The sequence below is a fragment of the Syngnathus floridae genome, chromosome 14 (assembly GCF_059516105.1).
Source record: "Syngnathus floridae isolate MCC-2025c chromosome 14, RoL_Sflo_1.0, whole genome shotgun sequence".
Taxonomy (NCBI): domain Eukaryota; kingdom Metazoa; phylum Chordata; class Actinopteri; order Syngnathiformes; family Syngnathidae; genus Syngnathus; species Syngnathus floridae.
The window spans coordinates 6,116,245-6,134,979 of NC_142426.1; the positions used below are offsets into that span (position 1 = coordinate 6,116,245).

The 18,735-nt window shown below is 47.5% G+C and overlaps 1 protein-coding gene across 12 annotated transcripts in view; it reads right to left on the bottom strand.

Annotated features, from left to right (window-relative positions):
* Positions 1-2,761: 2,761 nt before the first annotated feature.
* Positions 2,762-18,735, bottom strand: part of LOC148387286 (partitioning defective 3 homolog) — a 48,455-nt gene continuing 32,481 nt past the window's right edge. For 4 of the 12 annotated variants that reach the window (XM_088395955.1, XM_088395952.1, XM_088395954.1 and 1 more), the window contains exons 15-25: positions 17,986-18,139; positions 15,935-16,124; positions 15,579-15,742; positions 14,940-14,984; positions 12,842-13,144; positions 12,127-12,373; positions 11,895-12,011; positions 11,610-11,810; positions 6,859-6,994; positions 5,570-5,694; positions 2,762-5,067 (exon numbers count right to left, since the gene is read on the bottom strand). In XM_088395955.1, coding sequence (XP_088252081.1) covers positions 4,713-5,067; positions 5,570-5,694; positions 6,859-6,994; positions 11,610-11,810; positions 11,895-12,011; positions 12,127-12,373; positions 12,842-13,144; positions 14,940-14,984; positions 15,579-15,742; positions 15,935-16,124; positions 17,986-18,139 — 2,037 coding nt within the window. In that variant the 3' untranslated portion in view covers positions 2,762-4,712. Of the gene's footprint in view, positions 5,068-5,569; positions 5,695-5,797; positions 5,990-6,858; positions 6,995-11,609; positions 11,811-11,894; positions 12,012-12,126; positions 12,374-12,841; positions 13,145-14,939; positions 14,985-15,578; positions 15,743-15,934; positions 16,125-17,985; positions 18,140-18,735 lie in introns of those variants that run through there. The other 8 variants (XM_088395958.1, XM_088395957.1, XR_015862522.1 and 5 more) reach the window with 7 other exon arrangements.

Genomic DNA, 18,735 nt, shown 5'->3' on the forward strand with positions numbered 1-18,735 from the left:
GTAGCCATGCGTCAGAGCGGCTGCCTTTGTGTCTTTTGGGCACACTGACGTATTGACGAGAAAATACAATAGAATGCAATGTAATGCCTCAAAGCTCGACATAAGCGAGATGAAGTCGGCGCCCCGGTGGCTCTAATTGACTCGTTCTTTCTTCAACGTGAAGCCAAAAGAGCCGCAAGACAAATGAAAATGTCTGAGAAGAGATTGTCTCCATAAACAAGTAGTTCCGTTCACTCACTCACTCGTTAATCAGTAAAACACTGATTTTATGCACCTTTAGCGCAGCGTCAGGTTTGTACTTTATTAGGTATACAGGCTCGCTAATTGCATCCATTGTGAAAGACCTCGAGGACGAAAACAAAGTCAATTAAAAAGCTTGTTCAAACATGTTCAAAAACATGAAGTCCTGAAATAATAATGCTGTTTATCTGTTAGACATTTTTTAATTTATTATTATTTTGCCCAAAACTATTACATTTCTGTTTGTCATGACTTAATTGCTTCACATTATTTTGGTTTGTTTTTTTTCATAGGTACAGAATATTGATTTATTCTCGTCCCATTTTGATTTCGGAAATATTTGCATCGGATCGCAACAGCTTGCCTCTCTAATGAAGAGTCCTGTGAGTGTGCATGAAGGTCAAGTTGAAGGTGTGCAATCCCCTTTTAAAAATCAGTTGTTTTGGCAGTTTTGCTTCTTCAAATTATATCTATACATTTTAAGTATAAATGATATAAACTATTATAAAAAAAAAAAAACACTTAAATAATATAAATATTTTCAAGTGTTGGAAATGATATTGAAATGTGAGGTAACAGGTAGCCTAGATCAACGCTAGTTAGTATACCAGGAAACTAAATTATTGCTTTGGGTCCAAGTTGAAAGGTCATCCAATAGCTGCAGCTTTAATCTCCTAAGTGATGGGGTCGTGACCCGAGGGAGGCGGACATCAAAGTGGCATGGGAGAGCGTGCACCGGGCTGATGCGCACCTCCCGTATAAAGGCGCTGTAATATCAAAGTGGCGCTGACCCCCTTTCACCCCGACGTCCCTGTGCGAGCGCCTTTCATTTGTCGGCTCTCGAAGCGGACACCAATGATGGAGTGCCTCATAATTCTCGGTGAGGCTTTTTCATGGAGAGAGGACACGGCTTAGGGATGCTTCCACACAAGGATTGGGAGGGGGCCGGAGGTGTGGGGTTATCTGGAAAACGGTGTCCTGGTGATCCTCAAGTGTTTTCCAAACATCAAGTAGCCAAAATGAAAAAGTCACATATGAAATGACGAAATGAAATCCAGCCTATCTTTCTTCGTTATATAGCTCGTTATCCAAAAACTACGCTGGTAACGTGACAATCAGTATCTAAAACGCTGCAGGCATTCACTACGACACCAAGAAAGAAAACTGCGTGAACTGGTAGTGAGATCGAAAGGGGGTGATTCATAAAATATACAAAATGTCACCCCAACACGATGTGTGAGCTTGCACATACAGGCACTCGTCTTTTGCTATTCTAAAAATGACTTGTGCATGTGCAAGCTGCAGATAGAGGCTCTTTTTTTCCCGGACCTGGCTGCGGACTGCATGTCAAACAGCTCAGACCGATAAGAGAAAAATGGACTGTGCCGTGGGCGGATTGAATCGAAATAAACACGTTATGTGCTCATTTCATTACACTTTTTCCCCCAAACGAGACCACCAGCAAGTCCTCTACGGCAAACTGATCAGATTGATTGATAGGCACGTGTAACAGAGTAGTACAAATACAACGGTAAAGATTTATGCTGCTTACCTCCGGACTTGGTCATGTTGGTAGCACAATTTAGTTTTCTGTCCAGGTGGTGGTGGCTGATGAAATTTGCTAAGGTTTCAGAACATGTGGCGAAGTGGAGCAGATGCAAGCCAAGCCCAAAGGTCAAAACTCTGCGCTCATCGGCGGAAGACGGTTCATGCTCAGCAGGTGGCAACGCCGCCATCAATCATCGCTCAACTTCCTTAGAGGTCAGAAACCCTCGACGGTGACACTCTGACCTCCCGCTCGTCTTCACTCTCCACCTAGAAAACTTCCTCCACACATGAAGAACAATAAATGTTACGAGCATGGAGAACGAATCGACTTGGAAGATCAGTAAGTACATGCTAAGCACGTTGCTTAGGGGCGGACAACTTCCACCTGCGCCCATGCTGTTTTACTCCAGGTAGTTTTTGAAAATGGTTTGCCACCAAAAGTCAGTCAGAGCACAAATGACCTGTGCCAAACGACATTTCTTTTACATTGACAACAAAACAGAACCTCCTCCCTTAATAGACATTATAAATGAGAAAATTGCATGCAAACGACTTAACGATAATTAGTCACGTGATGATGATCTTTCCACTACAGTACATTGATGAGGCAGATGGCGATGTCGTCTTCCCAGGTGACATCATTTCTTCCACACATCTGCTTCCAAGCTGTTGACACAGGACCTTCACCTAGAGGTCAATCCACATCTCTTTGAACAATTCAAACTGCCGTTACATGTCGTTTTGGATGAAATATCAGCATACACAAACAAAAATGGTAATATTAGCTAGCCATATTGCTAAAATAATGCTGGCGTAGGGCTAGAAATATTGCTATCAAGGTACTACCATCATTGCTAACAAGAGTACATGCTGCTAACAGCGTGGCTAGCAATGTTGCAGACAACGGTGCAAAAAAATGCTAGCAGTGATTCTAGTAATGTTGCGTCAAAGGCGCTAACAATTACAACAATGCTAACAAGAAAGTCCTTTTTATTCTACATTTAGATATGTACACAACAACCTATGATAACATGACAAAAAAAATAAACAATTGCACATCAGCTTCCACAATTCATTCTATGTTAGAAAAATAAAAATCAGGATACAAACATCGCTCCAAAATGGCTGACCGCTTGCCACAGCGGGGCTAAAAGTCCAGACAAAATGGAGGAAGGAGTACCGAGATTTCATCAAATACTGTAGTATGACAAAGACTATATAAGCAAAAGTCGTATCCTTCTGTGTGTAAAATATGACATCATTATCATCAGGCACTTAGCAATTTGATCGAGACGACTGCAGAGTCAACCAGTTTTCTATCACATCTGTTACTGTGGCGACCACAAACTTCATTTTGTCTTTTCAACTTGTTTCCACGCACAAAACAGAAAAAAAAGACAAAAAAAGTCACAAGTTTAACACATTAAATAGTGACATGATTGTGCCATCTAGCCACTTACCTCATTAGCATCTAGTCTGGAACGCTTTTATGGCTTCTTTGGAAAGTTTGAGAAATGAACGCATTAAACGATCCGTTTTCCCTTCATGTTAGTAGCTTAGCCTGGGTGAGCTTTTAGCAGCAGCGAAGGTTAATCTTTCGTCAAAAACAACATGGAATGAAATGACAGTAACTTCAATCGGGAGTAACTAACAACGTGGCCAGCGATGATGCTAACAAGGTACGTGCATAGTTGCTAAAACTACCAGCAACAAAGATGCAAACAGAAATTTTCCCCACAATGATGCTGGGGGGTCCTGACAACGGGGGTTTCATTCCCCAACAGTGGACACAGCCAAATTGATGTCTAAATTGTGGCCCTGACAGTGTCGCTAATGAAGCATTAACGGCTAACAAGGCCACGATAATATCACTAAAACGGTGTGAGCAATGTTGTGTTAGCTCACGACACATGCTGGTCAGCTAGCATGCTGACACTCAAAGGCCTAATTGTGTCAAAACGAGCTCATTTGTGGTTTGTCTGGTTTTCTTTTTGTAGTGCGGGCAGCAGGTGGCTGGCGATGAAAAATTCAGTGTTAGAGAGCAGCTCGTGAGAGGAAGCAGAAGGGGAAATGGAGGAGGGTGACAATGAAGTGGTGGTGGGGGGAGTGCAGGCATCGAGGTAAAATAATGAACAACAATAATACCAGCTCGGAGCGGCAGGCAGGCCAGTGAGTTGAGCCCAGAGTGGTGGCGGAGGGGAATGGGGGGGGGGGGGGGGGGGGGGTGTTAGGCAGCAGATCAGAGCTGTCAGCCCTTGCTGGCAGAGCCTCCTCCATGGAGATGGCACCTCATTCATTATTTATGAACGGGGAGGGGCTTTATAGTTTCATTAGCGACACGCCGGGTCTCCTATTTTGGATCTCTTTGGGGAGACGAGTCTTATTTTGGAAGAGGGGCCAAGAAGTTGACCGAATCAGGACATGTGAGTCTGGGCGATTAATCGGCTTGTGACACAGAAGTTAACATTTCAGTTCTCTTTTGCTGTGGTGAGAATGAAGTGAGAAAGTGAATGTAGCACAGCATTGAAGTGGAGACAAAATACAAATCTCCACAAATCCGCCACTGTCCTTGATGGTGAACTCGCGTTGCTATGTTGGCTATGTCGGTTAGCATGGCAGCGTAGCTTTGAGGTGCAAAATTAAATTAAAAGCCTCCACGGTGCACATTGTTTTCCTATTCACGCTTATTTTGGTAGGATGAACTGGATGTCGATGGACTGTCACTATCCAGACTGGCTAGCATGTTAGCCTAGCATTGAGGTGGAAAACCAACAATTGTTTATAGGAAAAAATAAATGAAGACAAGGAAGGTTGAGCCACGTCCAGAGGTGGGTTCCAACAATTTTGGTTCACAGAATGGATCCTGTCGCCGAACGTGTCACAAAAAGAACGTCCCGCAAGGCCAAGGCGCTCCTCCCTCCCCTTCAGGAATAAAAGAGTCGTCCTTTCTCTGAACCCATGCGGTTGAGTCTGGCCAGCTGCGAGGGCGAAGGCGGCACATCGTGGCGGTACGGGCCCTTGGGGGATGCCGCTGGGGAAGCCCTTGGGGAGGCCCGGTCCTTGGCCTCCAGGTCTCGCCGCCTCTGCTCTTGCCGGAGGAGCTCCTGCGCCTCCAGGAGGACCCTGGCATTGACGTTGGCCACGCTGGGGAAGCCGTTACGGGCCCCCTGGTAGCTGGAGTAGCGAGGATTGTCCTTGACCGTCTGGAAGACCTCGCTGGTCGGATACGACTTTTCCCAAGGGTCCTGGGAGAGGGAGCTGGGAGTCTTCCGGGGTTGGCTATGCAATAAAATAAAACATCTCATTAACCCAAACATGAACCATCAACAAATACATACCGTGTCTTCATTTAAAAAAAAAAAGGGCCGGTTTGCCTTGGGCTAGCTTGTTGCTCACGCACGTTGTAAAAGGAACAAAACACGTAATTGTCGGCGTCCTCGCACTCGTTTCAATTTGAGCATGAAGCGCACACATCTTATTTTCTACTTTCTGTCGCCGCTCGCAGAGTCGCGTCAGAAAATAAAGCTCGGCTTTGGTTTCCTTCTGCTGCACGCTTGGGCGGTTCACAATCTTCTTTGTCGTCACGCTTTCTCATTTCATGTGAACAAAGACGGCCTCGTGTGAGCTTGAGGGCATCGAGCAGCCGCATGACAAACATGTGCCAACAAAAAGGAACATATGGAAACATGGTGTGCACACATGCAAGACACGTGTGCCAACATACAAAAGATAAACAGGCGGGCAGCCGTGAATGTTTGAAGCGGCGCGTTGGGATTCTTACCGTGGCAGCGAGCTGTACTGCCGCTGAGCCTGAGCAAAAGCATCTTCTTGCCTCTGACGCTGCATCTGAACCTCCACCGACACAGAGTGACGACCCGGCAGCTGGCCTGCGCTGGGACCGTCCGACTGCAAACGACAACACACGCCTTCGTCGTCACGCCGCATTGGAAATGAGCTACGAGTTGTAAACTTTTACCCTAAGGTATGTTTGTTTGAACCATTCAAGTTCTTTTTTTAAATAAAAAACGGTATTTTATTTTGATAGCCTAATCGGACGATGACGAAAGGCCACCCGATTAGGTACGCATGCAGTCACTTACCCGTTGTGATGATGTCATAATGATGCGGTCAGGTGACAACAAACAAAACGGGAGGGGACGGAGTGAAGGGAGAAGCATGCTGGATACTCGGACACAAGTTACTGAGGATGAAGATGTTAGTCAAGGTTAATTCATGGACTCTGAGCACAACGTCTCGGACAAAGGCGAGACCCTGGCCCCTTTCCCGTGCAACACTCACACCCATCAAAACGAGGAACACGGGATGTCTCAAAGCCTTCATTGCGGGCGTTGTCTTTTTCCCACCACGTTTTGCTCTCTCCTCGACAAGGATGAGCAGAATGCTCTCCAAAGCTTTTTTTTATACTTATCATCAGAGTCAGAGAAAAAATTGATCACACAGATAAAGAAGGAGATTGAGTCTTTAGGCTCTCTGTGACTTTATGAAAATTTAAAAGACCAACCACAGCAGCATATCAACATAAACACAAGATATCCAAAATAAAATGAGGGCTATAAATAACATTGGAAATTCTCCATTTGAACATTGGGACGGCACATAAGTACAATTGTGCCTAAAATTCAAGATTTCAAAAGGGGGAAAAAAATGGATAAGATCATCATTTTAATGTTGCCACGGCACTCAAACATCAGTTCGCATTCAGATTGGCTCAAATAAGCTACCTTTGATCATTTTGCTCGTTAAAAGTGTGAGAAAGGCAATAAAAATATCTGACGACAGTTGATAAGATGACAAGAACACACAACAAAACACACACACACATTCGCAGTCACTCCTTGACTTTGCCAAGAGCCGCCGACTTGGCGGGCGTGTCCATGCCGATGATTGACAGAAACAAAAGGACCAACAAGACGAGGGGTGATGACAGTATGCATGCGGTTCGAAGGAGCACATGGGAGCTTTGTTAGCGTTGGGTGGGCATCCAATCAAGTCTGCGCGATGGTTAGTGGTTGCTTAGTGTCCCGTCCGGGCCGGTTGTCAGACACTCACCCAGGGCTGCTCGAAGCTCAACGCACGGCGGCGGTCGTCGTCGGCGGCGTTATTGTCGTCCGGAAGATTTTGCGCCTGCTGGAACTCCTGCCTCAGCCGCTGTATCCGGTCATGGTTGCTCGGGGCCACGCGGTTGCTAAAGCACGCAGAGTGTGTGAGAGAGAGACAACATACAAGTGTGTGCGTCATTTCAATTGTCAGAGCGGCTGACAGATGTCGATCAAGCCCCTAATCAAGTGTCCTTATGGATGTAAACGAGCCATGGAGGCGATGCCTTCGAGGCTCCGATTTGGAAAAATCTAGCAAGACAAACGCTCCCTCGTGCGGCCTTTGCAACTCAGCCACACTCCGCTCCCAAGTCATCGTCGGGTCAGCAAAGCTGCTTAATGGGCGTCTAAAGCTGAGAAGAATCCGGATGACCCGCGTATCAACGTCTTGTTGATGTGAGCGCCGCTAATCTTTCTGCGGCGTCAACACAAACACGTTGAGCATGCTAATCCTTGGCTAGCGCTGAGCATCCATTCCCGCGCGTTCCCATTCGGAGGCAAAATGTTGTCCTGGAAACAACAATACTGTCTCAGGAAAGACAAACGCAAAGAATTTTTTATTTGAAATCTACTTGCTGATTAGTCGACTCAAGAGCTAATCCGATATTAGCCGACGATGTCAGTGCTCCAAACAATGCATTTTAACGCTATTTTTCAAGACTTCCTGCCCCCTCCCCTCCCCCAACCATCATGGCAATGGGGAAGACAGACACAGCCATCAAATAGCGCCGTGGATGGAAAAGAAAAGTCAAAGGGTGTCAGCGACACGCTTGATGCAATCCCTCCAGAGGATGTCTGCGGCTGTCTGGAGAAGATATCCCAGGATGGGAAGCGGTTTTGAAAGCTTGAGGGTGGGGGGGGGGCACAAGATAAAGAAAGCCAGGGAGGAAGGAAGATAGAGGGCAACTGTAAGCAGAAGGAAGTTGCAAAGCGAAAAACAGTGCTGGCTGGATTGAACGCTGGCAGTCTTGAACACTCAAACAAGACACGGAAAGGTTGATGCAGAGAAAAAGAATCGAAGGCCTAAAACGTTTGCGCTTCTCGCCTTTTCTGTAACGAAATGACGGCCAGCGAGCCAGTGGGATGACCGAGGGGATGCGAGAATGGGTGAAATGCCGCAGGCCAATATTTTAGAGATTAGACGGACGCCACCGAAGAGGAGGCTGGCGAGGGCCTCAAAGAGATGGGGGGGGATCAGGGTCCAGACTATGTTCTAGCATCATATGAAACCAACCCCCTGGAGAACAAGCAAGCTGCTTGATGGAACGCCAGAGGGGTAATAAATAAGACATTGAGGAGACATTCAGATGAGGTTAGCATACACGCACACATACAGAAAGTTTTGGGAGAACCGTTCCAGATATCAAATGACTTGAGTTTTCAGTTTTGCAAAACAACATGGCTCTTGAGGAGAAATATGAGAGATGAGTTGCGGCGCGTTGCGGCTTATTGATCCACGACTGTTTTTATCACCCGACGGCCAGCAAGACTACGATCTGTCCCCGGGCTCATTAGTGCAAATAACGACCAATCAATACATGTCGCACTTCCTGCGGAAGTCCTCTTTGGACTTGATTGACGCCGTGCCACATTAACGGCCGATCAATTACGGTCATCACTTTGGACGATGAAGACCCGCGGAAAATACTTGAATGAGTGCACCAACGACAAGATGAAGGACGACCAAAGAGACAAAGCAGGAGAGGATGAAAAAGGAGGAGAAAAAGGAAACGAAGAGGGCGGAAAAGGAGATTTAGAGCGAGAAGAAAATGAGTTCTGAGGTAGAATTAAAGAGGAGAAAATGGAAAAGGAGAATAAGGAGAGAAAAGAAAAAAGCAATTTCTGCTCAATAAATTCTGCAAAATTTCCGTCGAATCTTGCGAGACTGACAAAATGACCTCCCATCAAATCTGACAAGTAAATTTTGTGTGTTTGGAGATCACGCAAAGCTGCCGGACTTCTTGTTTGAATGCTTTTGGCCCACAAACAATCAAAGCCCAATCAAAGACCCCCCTCACCCACGGTGGACTCCATCACAGCAGTCTAATTGCGTGACGTGGCCGGCTCGCCACCTTCGCCCCCAGGCGGCCATTACGCCGCAAAACAATGAGAGGGCTCCGGTTCACGTGCGCTCTGTTGCGCCATCACAAAGCGCAAACGGCTGCTAACCTACAAAAAGTTGAAAGATAAAGCAAAGCTTGTTATGGGCACAGCTTGGCCGGGAGCACAAAAGAGAAGATTCCAGAAAGAGTACACGGCAGACAATAACAGGCAACGCGCCAGGCGGCGAGCTCGCCTCAGACATAGTGGCATCAAGCGCGCGCCTCCCACCCGTTTTGATCGGAACCCAAGGTGCCCGTTGTTCACATCCATTTCAGATGCTCTTCATAGAACAAGCACGCTGACATGAAATGTGGGTCAGCAGCCTTTTAGAAGCACACTGATGTCACACCAAAAAGACCACGCCCCCCCCCCCCCCCCCCACCCCCACCCCCACACACATCTCATCTCCGTCAATCCCATCCTCTCAAACTGTGTCGGAACAAAATCCCCCGCTGCCGCTGTGACATATCGTCCGTCAGGGTTGGTCCAGTTGCAGATAAAAAAAAATCCTTTCCTTCCTGCCGCGCTGAATATTAAACACCTTAAGTGGATTCCACGCTGACAGTAATGGCCGCCTAAAAGGATGCGAGGCTCGCTCCATACAAGAAGTCCAAGGAGGGGCCGCAGAGCAAACATTTGCTCCATTTTAATTGCTTATATTGAAATCAAAAATGAAACCGCTCACATTTGGGAGACATCCCCTAGAAATGGTTAGATTTTGAAACTTGAGGAAGCCCGCCTCCGCTTCTTTTTAATGGACCCTGCCAGTTCACCAAACATTATTTTTTCTACTTCGGTGAGGGAGGATAACCGAGAGCACAAGCGTCTTGGCTGCTCGGCTACTTCATTTGCGGCAACGCCAAGCGAGCCGCTGTAGTTCATTTCGTGGGTAGCGCGCAGCCCGGAGCAGAAAGCAGAAGATCAAGCGCAACAGAGCGACCAAAGCAAAAAAAAAGCCGAGCTGCGCAAAAGCTTCCTTTGCTGAGGCAGCCACTTTCCTGCCAAAGTTAAGAGTCGCGAAAGAAGGCGCCTGGCGTGCCTGAGGCGGCCCGTCGAGGTTCACGTTTGCGTCCTCAGCTTTTCCCGCGCCGGCGACCCCGCCGGTAACGCCGCCAGACTCTGTTTCTACTTCGCCTGCTCAGTTCGCCAGCGCCAAAGACGATCTGCGCTCCTCTCGGGCGTCGTTGCAAATGCGCCAAACTTTTCCTTCGCTTGACGAGGGCTCAGGATATCAAAGTCAACTCAAAGCCTCGACTAGGATGTTCCTCACACAAGCGTCACGCCGAGCGTCTTATCGGGCTGCCAAAAAAGGCAGACGAGCATGTTTGCGGGCGCCCTCTTTCTTTCCAGTTGATTCCCTCGGCCGTTCAATAAAGAGCGGGTGAAAATCCCCGGGAGCTTTTCTCTCAGCATCGCGAGCAGAGGATAGGGCATATGAAAAATGGCGGTTCATGATCGTTCAAGGACGGGCGAAGAATGTTGGCTTTGGTGTTGCCAAGAAATCATTCAAACAAGAACATCAGTTCAGCGTTTGAGCAAGGAAAAAAAAAAGAAAAGAGGATTGCATTGTGCTTTGCCTCTGCGGGATTATGATGCCAAATGTCAATCATCAGCTTCGCGTTCTTGCCGGCAAAACGCTTGCGCTGAGCTTGGCAGGATCAAGACGAAAAGTCCAGCAAGGGCGGGACCAAAACTGCCCGCCGGCACACTTTCGGGGAGTGACCAAAATGTGTCTCTGGCTAGATTAACGCCGCCGCTCCTTGATTTGGCCGCAATCTGGGCCGGCGGCGCCCAGGACCAGAACAAACTTTTAAGCAATTTTTGCAACATTTGCTTGGACTCAGGCTCTCGGCCGGTTCCTGATTGGAGCTGCAAGCTGACAAACATCAGCCTCCCTCCCTCACTTCTGAGAGGATATCCACTTTCTGTATCTCGGGTGTGTTTATTTTACAATTGCAGCGGTGGGTATGGACACAGTATCCCGGCACAGTTGGGAATGATGCTGTTATTGTGTCATCGCTATGGCAACAAGAGGAGCAGAACGTCCGAGAGCTTCTCAAGCCGCATGTCAAAACCGGATTTGAAGAATGTAAACTTGTGTCAAAGGTTCACGCGTCACATTATTGGACGACTGGTTGAAGCCATCTTGTCCAGTTTATGCCACATGAGTTTAAAATTTTGTTTGGTTGCGTTTGTTGTTGTTGGCAGGGCTCCGTGTGAAAGAAGCAGGGAAAATAAAGTTCCAGCTCAAGTAGCGAACGGCCGAGTGAAACTGTGACAGCCGGTCAGCAAGCAAGAGCGCAAACAGAGTAAAACAAAGGTCAGACATTGAAAAGCTTTCATTTCAGAAGGCCGCATTGTGTGCTGACATTTAGCCGCCATTTTGTGATTACTTTCTCCTACAGGTGTGCTTGTTTGCGCCTCGGGCTAACCGGAACCAGCCCGCTAAGACCTTTCGCACAAATACCAAAATGAACCGGTGGAAAGGTCACACTGTCCCATCACACACTATTAAAAAAAAAACAATGACTAAGAAATCACGGGTGCAGTCATGCCAACAGCGGAACGGAAAAACCCAAATTGGCAAATGGTGGCAAGTACCTGTCTGTAGACGCCTTGCTGACGTGTGTGTAGAGGGAATCCAGGTGATGGTGGGGGTGGGGCAAGCGTGAGTAGCGGTCGCCGCCGTGCGCCCGCTCGTCCTCCGAGGACCTCTCCGGCTCGCGGCTGGCGTCCGGGATCTCGGCGTAGTCTCGCTCCCGTGCCTGCCGCTCACGCAGCTCCCGCGTCTTGGCTTGGATCCTGCCACCGCACAAATGTTTCTTTTCTATTCTGTCAAATGTCAACATTTGGCATAGTTGAATGTTAGTCATTGAATTTAATCACCTTTCTTGCTCCATCCTCATCTTAAGCGTCTCCTCGTCCGAAACTTGCGTCTCCTCGTGCCGCCATTTGTTGGAACCTTTGCGTTCCATCCTGTCATCTTTGCGGTGCTTCCCGATCCTGAAAACGGCAAAAAGCTCTTCAGGCAGAGAAGCTGCGACGAGAATGTCGATGGCAAACCTCCAAACAAGCCTCTAAATCAGCAAATGTTGCTTATGTGGTCGATCCATTTTACCTGAACATCTCTCCGAGTCCCTTGAGCATCCCCTTCTTGGCTTTTGCCTTGTCTTTGTCCTTGTGCGGATCCCCCTTCTTCTTGTCCTTGCCGCTTTTGTCCTTCTTGTCGTCTTTGGCTCTCACGTTGCCGTTGAGCATCGTCGCGGACGTCGGCCTTTCTCCGCCGGGCGACGGCGGCGTCAACTCTGCCACCGTAGACACGGAATCTCGACCTGAGCGAGAACTCTCCTCCGTGTCTTCTTCCACTACAAGACACACAAGCTCATGTTTTGACTGGGACCTGTCGTGTGGGAACTTTGATGATGTAGGCGAAATGAAATTAACTTGAGGAAAAAGTAAAAGTATTCTGAAGCTGTGGCTAACTTTTACCAAGACGTAATGGAATGTTGGGAATCGAACAAAGTAGTCGCAAGTATCTCGATGTAGGGAAGCAACCTTAAAGTAACTCGTAGCAGCAACCAACTTGAACCAAGTTGTGGAAAGAAATAACCTCCAAAGTCACCTGAAAGTAAGTTGAGGTTAGAAAGAAACTAATCAGTTCTTAAGGCCCACTGCATGATGTGGTTGCCACGGCGATGCGAATGATGCAGAGTCAACAGGGATCTTTGCCACCCGAAAACGCAACATTGACGGTTAGCGCCCAGTTGTTAGCCAAGATGCTATCACGCCCATGCGTCACAATGCAAAGTTTCAGGCACCAGGCGGCGAGTTACGTGGTAACCGTGGTCCTCGCCGGGGAAGGAAAATTGCGATCGGCGAGCCACGCGGTTTGAAGGCGAAGGTCTTACGGGTCTCCATGCCCTCGTCTTCGTCCTCGGCGGCGGGCCGGTCGTACGACTTGTCAATGGCGGCACGGAAGCTTTCGTTGCAGCCGCGGCCCCGGATGATGCGAGGACGGGGCCGGTGGAAAGGAAGGTCGCCGTTGAGCGTGGCCTCGGCCACAGCCGTCTGGAGACTCTCCAGGGAACTGGACTTCTTCAGGCCCAACGACGGACCCACGTCCCTCGTGGAAGAACCTGATAAACACAAGAGAGGCGCCATCAATGGAACGCTTCTTTGCAACCGATCAGAATTGTCAACAAATAAATGTAATTTTTTTTTTTGGGCTGCAGATTGCACACTTATTTGAAAACCAAGTCAGCTTTTGTGGTCTGCCCATGGGTTCCGGAGAAATTCTTCACTCCCAAGAACAACTTGACTGCTGAGGCAAGCAGCCTTCATTTCTGCTGTGTGTCTGTCTGGGCCACCTTTGAGGCACCTTTGACTTTGAAAAGCCAGCCGAAGGTCGTCCACGTCTTGTTTGGTCTCCGTCAAACAGAGCGTGCATTATTTATGAGCGTGTGATTATTTTAACATCACCCCAGAGGAGACTGAACATCTCAAAGCAAATTTGGAAAAAAACTCTCAGCTGCTTTGAATAAATACGCACCAGAACTTTTTACTGGCTACGCTGCGGCCGTGAAAGGGGACATGTGATGGAAAATTGTCGTTTTAATGTCACAACATGCAGATCGTTGTGTCTGGAGCGCCCGCCCACCCATCGTGTAAAATGAAAGAAATAATTCAGAAAACGTGTTTGAGCGAGCGAGCCCTTCTGAAGTCGACGCCGCTGTGATGTCACAATTTGGCTAATTTACGGAATTGGCCGGAACACCAAGTTTTTCCACCAACTTGGCAGCTAGGCTAGCTGAAGTTCCACAGCTAAAAAAGCGGCGGCAGCAGCCTGAAGGTAAGCGGGACCGTATTAGCGCGACACTTAGCAACACGTGGACGTATTTCGGTGGCTGGCTTCTGAAATGCAGCACCCGCCAAAGCAATGGAGGCGTCGAGATTCTTTTTATAGAAGCAAGCAGACTGCAACACGGCATGGGGCCAGAAAACGGCTCCGCCCCTTAAATCAAGCCAAAGTCACCACAATCAGAATATGCTGTAAAACTGTCTCGAATTCAGAAATGTTTCTAGGATGTCAGAGGCAAAAGGTCTCCTTCGAGATGCAAACGTTGTTGCGAATTCTCAATCTGACATGCGTCGCGCTAATGCGAGCAATGATAATTAGCGAGCGACTTCGCCGCCGTTAGGTCGCCAAAAAGAGTGCGGACTCGACAGTGACGGATGACTCGCTGTCAACGGGCCGCCTCAATCGAGAACGGTGCACACGGGCGGCGTAATTAGCCACGCTAAAGTCATCTGCGGCTCGAAGAAAAAAAAAAAAAAAAGTGCCATCTTTAACAGTGACCTCAAAAGTGAACACTGCTGCTCAATATGCAGGAAGGGAGGGGGGAGTAAATGAGGTTCTGTCTCCAATACAACGCAACGTGATGAATGTTCAGATTAAATTGGCGGCCAGTGTATGGTACGCTGCTTTTTGCTATCCCTAAACTCTGGAAGATGGAAACAAGCAATGATGAAAGGAGGGAGAGAGAGAGAAATTAAAGTGTTTTGTCACGTTATTAATATTTGTTACCGAATTCCGGAAGACAAAATGACAAAGCGTTGGACTGGCTGATGCATTCACAGTCACTCTGATGCCATTTTCATGGCAACAAGATTGTTTAGCCAAGAAAGTGTAAGATTTGCTCAAACTCACTTGTTAAGGAAAACATGGAAGAAGGAAAATATCCCTTCCGTTTCCCTCAAAGTCATTTGTCAGCTGCTCAATTCAAGGGGAAAGCAATCAATCACAGACGATTAACGCAACAGGTCCGCTTTCAGAACAAGAGCTGAAATTGAATCTCATCTTGTCACTGGGCCGTCGTGAAGGTTATTGAAGCTACGTTAGCGTGTCGCGCGCCTGCTAACTACTAGTCTTACCTGCGTCGGCATCAGGACGAGGGCTGAGGTTAATCTCGTCAGCTACTGTTAAAGGAAGTGGAAGACGGGGGAGGGAGGGAGGGGGCGGGCGGGGCAAAAGATTCGGGGCTTCAGTTAGTGCTCATGACATTCCTCATGCAACATCACAAACGTTACAGGTGGCATGCCGTGCCAGCGTAGCAGGCGGGCGGGTGAGTGAGAGGAAGAATGGACGCAGGGAAGCCGAGAGGGCTGCACTTGATGTTATGAATGAGGAGGATGAAAAGCCGTTTAGGAGTAGGCCATTTGAGGAGAACATTTTGGACCAAAGAGGAAAACTTTGAAGAAGATGAGCAGCGGAATTTGTTACAAGAGTATGGAAAAAGCTTTGATGGGTCGCCGTTTGGATTTAGGCCCGATGCTCGACAGCAATTGACACAGAATGCGAAAAAAAAACTTCTCGGTAGGGCTGGGCAATACGGCCGTCAAATGAAGAATCGTTAATTTTTAATGAGAAGATGGCTGAAAGTTGTCCGCAGAGACTGTGATTTTTGTGACCTCTGTCCTCTTTGTTGGATTCATCGCCCAGCCCTACTTTGTGAACTTGGAAGCGTGGCTAAAGCTAATCCATGGCATATTCAAGGGGGAAGAAGTAGCTACCGAGATCCATGCTCTTGGATTTGCGCGTCTTGATGATCTCCAGCTGCGAGGCGTCGCCAAACTGCTTGGTGCGCTTCTCCGACATGCTCTGGCGGCCGAAACCTTCGCGCCGGAAGGCGGCGTCTGCGTCGGGGTCTGCGGGGCTCTCGTCCTCAACCTGCGAACTATGCAGCAACAAGACACAAATATTGGTCTATAATAAAAAATAATCATGATTCATGATTAGTTTATGTAAAATAAGGTAATCAAATTGTTCATGGTCGCGTTTCATTTGATTAAGTATAATGTCATTTTTTATGAGCTAAAAATAAGAATACAAGAAATAAGATGTCTCTAGATATAAATTTGTTTGCCACCTGTGGTTGGGACCAGGCATCTCTTGCACCCAAGACGGCGTCACGTTGCCGCCGCTTGCGCCGACGTCGTCGTGGGAGCTGGCTGACGACTGGTCCGACAGGTGAGGGGGTAGGAGCGGCGGCCCGTCGTCCTCGATGATGACCGTGTCGTCCTGCGGCATGTTGACGGTGGGAGAAAGCTGGTAGTGGCCTGCAAAAAAAAAAAAAAAAGATTAACTGACCACTTATTGACAATTATCAAATCAAACGGTCATGACAATTTGATAAATGAGTCATTACGGATCTAACTGAATCATATGAAGTTTACATTTGTGCATTTTCTACATTGTCAGTTTGAAATGTCTTGGTTGTGAATGAAGGGAGGGAATTATTTCACTCACGCAAATTCCAACACGATTCAGTCCTATTACAATAAAATACAATTCTTCCCAATTTACGTCTATGAGATTCACCCCCTAAAGAAATTGGCAACGACTGACTCCAATTTTGTTGGAAGTCACTTAATTCATGTTCTGATTCCCACTAGAGGACCGGTCGCTGATGCAGACAAGGCAAGAGTGCACATGAATAACGCAAAAAAAAAGGATTAGGATTAAAAAAAGAGAACCTTGACTTAAAGCGAAGAACATATTGAGGACGGCGGGCAAAGGCAAGGCGATGTGATGCGGGCTAATCAGCTTAGAGAGTTTGTCATCGGGCACAGCGGTGTTCCGTTGTCGCAACAGTGTGATTCATTCAAGCTGCGCCACCGGCGCAAATGAAGATAAAAAGTGAGGCAGGGAAGGACAATAAGTCGGCGCTCTCTCCCGCCGGAAAGCCGGCCTTAAACCCTTCGCTCGTACACAGTGCAAGGCTTAATCCCCACTTCCAAATGAACGTACGTGTGTGTGTGTGTGATGGGGGTGGGACCATACCTCTTTTGTTTGCTTTATCGGGGCCCGACAAATATTGATGTAGAATCGTAAAATGGTACGTTAAGAAAAGCATTTGAATGGCATTAGAGCGCAGTGATTCCTAGTTTAGCATCATTGGAGGTAATCGTACGATTGGTCGTATGGCATTGGAAGCCAAGAGAATCCCGGTGGATCAGAAAGGAAGTGGAGCCAATCGTTTTGCATTACGAAAGAAGAAATTCATATTTTCGTCCAATTAGAGTGAATCACGGTAACATAGGATGAAAATGTAAATGCACTTTTGCAGCTCCAACACTTTATTTTGAAAATGCAATGAATTTGAAGAAATAACCTACTTTATAATTACATCATCAAATTTAATTATTGCATATTGTCTTGTACGATGGACCCATTTAATGATCAGCTCTTCATCTCAAACTAGAATCAAACCTGACTTTGTAATTCCTTTTTTTTTTTCCCATCTTTGTCTTAGCTAGTTCTGTCTTGAGGGGAAAAGGAATATCGCATCTATTTCTGAGCCTCTCCTCTTGGGAAAATAAAAAATGCCTTGGTGGCCTTTATCTGGTGTCCGGGCCTTTCATGCCTCCTTTTTTTGGGGAGGGACTACTTGCGGTCTGAAGTGGGGGAAAAAAAAAAGGTCTTTGGAGTTGAAGCAGTGTGGAGAGCGAGCAGCGGCACCTGCAGCTTGAGACGTTTGGACTTTTACTTTGAAGGTGCCGATAGGTGATTTTATTCTTGTGAAGACAGAACTGCCGCTCCACCTTGATACGCTTGTTGCTATGGCAACAGCGAGCCAAGCAGTCCCCGTCTCGCCCTCCGGCTCGTTTGTCAAGCGTGAACGAACCGCACCTCCAATTATCACGTCGTGTCACTCACAGCTCAAGATGTTATTGTTATTTACGTTTGCAGAGTGTCGGCAAGTGACGGCCAATTTGCATGAAAGCCGAGTTGACTGTGTTGCGTTGCACGGGTGAGCGGTCGACAAGAAGCCGAGCTACAAAACAAAGATTGGCCTTTGACGCTTTGCTCTGCTGATGCTTTTCATATTTCAAAACGGATGGCACACTTTGGGCTTGACACTTTTTGAAACGGCCACATACGATGACGCACAAGATGGCAGGAAGCGCGAGGTCTTACCAATCGTGCGTGGCATCAAGCCTTGTCGTGGCATCAGGTTGTCATCCAGATCTTCCAGCGCGCCGTACAGCGAGTGGGAGATACGACGCTCGTGCTCGTCCAGAGACAAATTGTTGGCGCTCTGCTCAGGTCCCGATAGATCTCCCGCTGCCTCCTGGCAAACGCAAACACTTGAGTTATGGATTCTTACTGGATCAATTTCAATCGGAAATGGAGTTCATCCTATCAAGCGAATCTCATTCAATTGGTAATCGTTTTTGTAAATCTAACTGCATAGAATTGCATTTTAAATTGTTTGACTCATATTAGAAATGCAAACTGAGTCTATCGTAATGCTTCATAACTGGAACGGACACATTGTATGGAATCGTAATTGGAGTGAATGTTACTGTGCCATAATCGGAAACGTAAGCAAAGTGAATCATTTCCATCAAGCGATCGACAGTGTGAGCGTTCGTTCCATCCCGACAGACAGCGGGATGCACACCAATGCTGGCGGCATAATAACCGGGATGGATGAGAACAGATTTCCAATGGGCCGGCCGGCTTCTTATTAGCCCGCTAGCATGCTGACGACGATCCTCTCGGGACTTACGATGAGGCTCCACTTAAGCTCAACAAATTGACCATTTTGTGCTCCTCTTAACCATAAACACGCATTCCCGGACTCTGCAGGAGCGTGCGTGTGTGGCCAATGAATCATTGGCCGTATTGATCGGCTGCGGTTTGCCGCATTTATCGTCTAGACGG